At 36.5% G+C, this 6,190-nt stretch overlaps 1 protein-coding gene across 1 annotated transcript; it reads right to left on the bottom strand.

Moving 5' to 3' along the window:
• Positions 1-599: 599 nt before the first annotated feature.
• Positions 600-4,624, bottom strand: LOC112012311 (disease resistance protein RPP13-like). The gene is made up of 2 exons (XM_024044705.2): positions 1,287-4,624; positions 600-914 (listed from the first exon to the last, which is right to left on the bottom strand). The coding sequence occupies exons 1-2, from the start codon at positions 4,449-4,451 to the stop codon at positions 888-890; spliced, it is 3,192 nt and encodes a 1,063-aa protein (XP_023900473.2). The 5' UTR covers positions 4,452-4,624; the 3' UTR covers positions 600-887.
• Positions 4,625-6,190: the final 1,566 nt, after the last annotated feature.

Here is a 6,190-nt window from a genome sequence, read left to right as displayed (position 1 = left end):
TATTCAAAAGTGCATATAAAATGATCCAGATCCAACAACTTAATTCCTTTCACAGCCAACATCAAACCACCACCAATCATCAAACCACCACTCGCAAAGTAACTGTATTTGGAAATCAAAACCTTCATTTGGCGAGCTTGTAGAGACAAAGATGTGATCAGGGCTTGATCTTTCTTGCATAGCAAAAACTGCTACAGCCCATGCTATAAAATCTAGCAAAATTTGTTGCTTTGCGGTCAAAATTAATATTTTTGGTTGGAGGTGTCTCCTCTAGGTTGAACTGTATTGTTTCTATTGTATAGTTTTTGTTGTTGAATGAAATTTTATCGTTTATCCTTTAAAAAAAAAAGTTAGCTGAAATCAATTAAAATCAACTTTTTAAATAATTAGATGGTGAAGCAACAAAAACCATGAATATATTTAAAACACCATATCGACACCATCAATGGAAACCAAAACCCTAAAAATTACAACTCAACATTAGGCTGCACAAACGTGATCGTTAGACCACATGTTCAAGACCATTGTACTGAATTCTTCAACCATAAAAGCCACCACTCCATCTCCTTTCTTTCGAATCCATAGGACTTTGTCATTAGTTAAGAAACCCAAGAAATCAACACTTAATCAACCATTCCTCAAATTTTCATCTAGAATACCAATATCATTTATAAGAATTCATGGATCAGGCCACAATTTAAACATAAGCTGGTCTGCCGATTCAAATAAGAATTTATAACCCACTTACTGCAACAACAAAAATATAAGTTTTGCTTCTTGCTTCACAATTCTACTCAACTAAACACACCCATAAAGCCTTAAATCACATCAAATGCCAACTGTCCACCTCCTTTCCTTTACTTGCTTGCGGGGGATGCATCTGGCCTTTACTGTTCTTGCTTAAGGAATGGATCCTGCAATTTGAAATATGTGAAAGAAACGTAATACTTATTACAATCCCCAAATCATATTCAACAAAATTAAGACAACCTAGAATAAGTAACAAGACAGAAAACAAAACAATCAGGTTGGTGAAATTTGCAAATTGCAAGATATCAATTCCATCTTAAGACCCATCAAAATGATTTACTGATAATGAAAAATTCTAGTTATGATGAGTTTTCTTTGTTTTCAATTTGATCAGATTTTTCAGTTAGGCTAAACACCTGAAAATGAGAAACATTTTTTGGAAAAACGTTTTAGGTCCAAATATAGAAGAAAACAAAAAGAAAAGCTATTGAACTTATTGATAATGCAGATGGATGTACGTATAGATGAAAGCTTACATCCAAGGGAGAAAATTCCCAGTTGTTCGTGAGTAATATGTCTCTGCCCAACTTTCTTCTAACATCTGCTACAAAATCCTCTGGCATTTTCGTTAAAATCAATTCCTTCAAGGAAGCCAGCCTCTCTAATCCATCTGAAGTTTTCAGTTTTTCGCAACCTCTAATTTCTAATTCTACAAGATTGGGCATGGCACCTTCCTCAACCTTCCACTCCTCTAGTTTCTCTAGCATCCACATTTTCATGACACAAAGTTTAGGAAAGTACCTGGCATGACAAGTCATTTTCGACCCTACATAAGAGCGAGCAAAAAGCCTGAGAACATTCAGCTGAGGCAGCAGCTTCCCTAGCACTGGCATTGGATCTTCTTTTAGTTCTGACATAGACAATGTAAGAGTTCTGAGGTTTTGGGGAAGGTTATTTATATCATGTATCACTCCAAACAAATATAAGTTTGAGAGAGACTGATGTCCCTTCATAGGCTCCAACTCAAGGACTAGAGGTTGGCCAAATGGGTCTCTTGATTTCAACCTTAAGGTTTGGAGGTTGGCAATTTGTGAGATACACTCTGCTGTTTGCTTTGCTGATTTTGAATGGCATGTCAGTCCCAATTTCCTAACGTTAGTGAACATTTTCAGACCACTTATCATGGGGTTCTTAGCACCAATATGTAGCTCCGTTAATATCTGTAGGTTGGGTGAAGACTCTTCTGGTGGTTTCTGAATGGACATCTCGTTAACATAGAGATGCCGCAGCCTCTTGGCCTTCCAAATGGAACTTGGCAAAGCAATTATATTAGTATATTTCAAATCTAAAGTTTCTAGACATGGTAGATCCCCAATTGATGCTGGACATGAGTCAAGACCAGTCCATCGTAAGCCTAGGTACCTTAAATTCTGCAACTTACTGAGTTTTGCAGGTAGCAAAGGTTTGTAGAAACCCTCTAGATCAAGTACCTTGAACAGAACATAACCTCTTCTGTTGATTATTGTTTTAAGAAACGTACCAATTCCACTGTTGGATGCATCTTGCTTCTGGGAGTTGAAAGAAACATAGGAACATAGTTGTCGGATGTGACCTTTTGAAGTAGACGACTCCACACCAAATTGATCTGCAAGCCTTGGAATGTAAACCTCAAGTGAATCAGAAAATGTGCAATTCGACTTGCGATGGTGGACATGAAGAAATCCTATGTCCATAGCTTTTGGCACAAAATCATCATAGAGAAAACTTGGCAGACGACACGTTTTGGGGCTTCCATCTGACTTCCATCTTGCTATTTCAATCATGTTTCTACACACTAGCTCCTCAAAATATATCTTGGCCTCATCTTCAGGGTTGCGTTCATTAGGTAAGAATTGAAGAAATCCCTCCGCAAGCCACAATTGTAACAACCTCCGTATTGGGATCTCATAAGCTTTAGGAAACAAAGCCAAATAGAGGAAACAAGGCCTTAAAACAGATGGTAATTGATGATAGCTATAATCAACGATATTTGAGAGAGGTGATTGACTCTCACTTCGTTGTGCAGGTGCAAGATTAATTGCTCTTGACCAATCCTTAAATTCTATTGCTGATAAAACCCCTCCCAGTAGCACGATTGCTAGAGGCAAACCTCTACATATTTTCAGAATGTCCACCTTGATGTTGTCTAATTTGGTATTATATTCTTGTCTGCCAACCTTCTTCAAGAACAATTTCCAACTCTTCTCCTCAGATAATGGCCTTAATTCGAGCGAAGAACTCCACGGATCAGCTTTGATTGCAACATTTGAGTCACGAGTAATGAGAATGACTCTGCTTCCATTCACTGTGTCTGCAAAGGGACGGACAAGCTTGAGCCAAACATCAACAGTTTGGACGTCATCCAAGACTATTAAAAACCTATGCTCCATCAAAAATTTGAAAAGCATTTCAGATAGTTCTTTCTCGGTCATAAACTCTAAGTCCTTTAATACAATTCTAGGAAGCTGTTTTAGTATGAGGACCAAAAGATCCTTATATTCAAGATCTCTGAAAACATGGAGCCACGCTCGCAACCGGAATTGCTGCCGAATATCAAGTCTATTATAAACATTCCTTGCCAAAGCAGTCTTGCCAATTGCTTCTTCGCCCACGACTGAAATCACGCGGAGACTTTCATCATCGTGATTGATCAGTCGAGATACAAGCTCCTCCACCGAATCTTCACGTCCAACGGTAAGTACATCCAGATCCTGATCAATTAATGGCCATATTTCGAGCGGAGAACTCCGAGGATCAACCTGGAATGCCACTTTTAAGTGTCGAGTAATGAGAATAACTCTACTTCCATTGACAGCAACGGCTAAAAGACGGACAAGCTTGAGCGAAACATCAACAGTTTGGACATCATCCAAAACTATAAGAAACTTATGTTCCATTGAAAACTTTAAAAGCATATCACAGAGTTCTTTCTCACTCATAGTTTCTACTAAGTTACTCGATACAAATTCAGGAAGCTGTTTTAGTATAGCGACCAAGAAATCCTTATATTCAAGATCTCCGTAAATAACAAGCCAGGCTCGCCACTCAAAATGCTGCTGAATATCTTGTCTATCATAAACATCCTTTGCCAAATTTGTCTTTCCAAGCGCTTCTTTGCTAACTAGTGAAATGACACGAAGACTTACCTCATCGGTGTTGATTAGTCGAGCTACCAGCTCCTCTTCGACATCAACAAGGTGGTGGCGGCGGCGGCAGAGTTGTCCTTCACGTATTTCAGAAACTAAATCAGTCTTGTCTCCCAGAGCCAGAGGCTGGCCTTGCGGCTTTCCAACTTCTGTGGATACAGCTCTCACGCCCTGCACCAACTTCTTCATTTTGTAGCAGAACTGTAGCTGACTCCATGGTGAAAATGGCAATGGCATTTCAATTTTAATGAGACCCTTTTGTCTCCTTTGTAGAATGAAACTTTCAGTGAAGTACTCTGCAGAGTAAATAGTGCGCAGAAGTGAGGCCTCCATTAAAGTACTGTTACTGGTATTCTCATGGTTTGGCTTCGCAGCTTTGAGGAGGCACAAAATCTTTTCTAGTTCGTTGGCAGCAGTATTCACACGATTTCTCAGACCTGGCAAGATAAATCTTTCCTCTTCAAACAGCTTCTGTAATTTCCTCAGTAAAATTGAAACGGGTACTTCAGTCGCCATAATTTCTTTTAATCTCCGCTCCTTTCTCCCAACTCACAAGTCACAATTGGGTTGGTTGGAAGAAGACAACTGTAGACCAAACGGATGACTGAGATAGAATTATGACAAGACAACCGAAGATCAATTGTGAGCAAAAAGCTATTATGTATCCGGTGTACCTCTCTCAGATCATGTGATGCAAGAGGCTCGGTGTATACACCAGAAATATGATATACCTTTCTCCAATTGTGGGTCATCCACCATAGTAGAAATCATATCATATTATATATTATCTATATATTACTAAAAGCTGAAGCGTAGCATTTAATGTTGCTACGCTCAGGTTGAGCCACATCAGCTGCCATGTTATTACAATTCTTTTTCTTGAATTTGTCTTACAATTTAAAATAAGTTTTCTTAAATTTAAAAATACTAATAAAAAGAAAATAATTCTTAACCCTTTGTCTTCCACGGTTACAATTCTAGAGACAACCCTTTGTCTTCTACGGTTACAATTTTAGATGGCAACCCTTTGTGTTCCACGATTACAATTTTAAATAGCAACCCTTTGTGTTCAATGGTTACAATCTCAACTGGCAACCCTTCAGCTTCCTAACACTAGACTTTAGCTTTCTAACTCCTTCATCTCTTCCTCTCCTCACACTATATTAATACTGAAAAGTTGGATGATTTAGTTTAGGTATCTCTAAATCTCAGTTACTCTTGACCTCTATTCTTGTAGTTGCCTACATAATAGTTCAATGTATGGATTAGATTAATTGTGTTCTTCCTTTTTTATTGATTTTTTTCTTTTTTACTTTTGTTACTACCTCTTTTGTATTGTGGGTCATATATGAGTTTATATGTATTTAGGTTGGGTATTTGTATTGATAGATGATTGTTTGTTTCTATGTTTAAAATTGATTTGTTTTTTTTTTTTTAATTTTTTTTTAATTTTTTTTTAATGTTTGAGACAGTAACGTTATTGGTTTATATTGTGTAATCCGTGTGATAAAGTTTTTGTAGTATCCGTGTGATAGAGTTTTAGTAGTTAGAAAATTGAATGATAGAGTTTTAGTACTATCGTGCTTGCAAAAATTCAATTAAATGATGTAATCCGTGCCTAAAGAAATTCAATTTGCTAACTACTAAAATATCTTAGCAAATTGAATTATAGAGTTTAAAATTCAATACTATACTCAGAACATGATACTTCTCCGTTTTTTTTTTGTCTCCTCATTTAAGTGAATCCCTCCTTCATCATTGAAATCGATTTAAAATTCCTTCTATTAGCTTTGATTGTACTCTTGGCTATATCATAAAAGACTATTTTTTTATATAATCTTTTTATGGTAATTATCGTCATTTTTATTGTAGTTGAATAAAATAAGATTAAGCTAGATCTGCATAATTAATAGTTGTTGCATCTTCATCATTATCACAAGTTTAAGATAGAGATTACCCTCATCAATAGTTGTTGCGTTTTCTTCATTGCCAAACTTGATCATCTTGACAAACTCTTGCTTCTTCAGTTTTTTTTTTTTTTTTTTTTAATCTTTTACTTTGCCTCCAACACTATTGTAATTGTTTGTCTCTTTAAAGACATTTTCTGTCTCTATCGCTATATATATATATATATTGTTTTGTAGGATCCAAGCAAGAAAGAGTTTAAGATGCTTGCTATGTTATTCTCTCAAATTTTTTACAGCAAGAACAACTTGCGGTATTGAAGTAATTATAGAATATTTTATATCAATAGT

The sequence above is a fragment of the Quercus suber genome, unplaced genomic scaffold (assembly GCF_002906115.3).
Source record: "Quercus suber isolate HL8 unplaced genomic scaffold, Cork oak 2.0 scaffold_386, whole genome shotgun sequence".
Taxonomy (NCBI): domain Eukaryota; kingdom Viridiplantae; phylum Streptophyta; class Magnoliopsida; order Fagales; family Fagaceae; genus Quercus; species Quercus suber.
The sequence above is the reverse complement of the archived record's forward strand: the minus strand, read 5'-3'. Positions and strand labels throughout refer to the sequence as shown.

Bases quoted from the DNA above. Each gene is read 5' to 3' on its own strand.
- LOC112012311 (XM_024044705.2), bottom strand. From the start codon at position 4,451: ATGGCGACTGAAGTACCCGTTTCAATTTTACTGAGGAAATTACAGAAG. The intron at 915-1,286 runs GTAAGCTTTCAT...TTCAAATTGCAG, and splicing joins GGGAATTTTCTCCCTTGGAT to GATCCATTCCTTAAGCAAGA.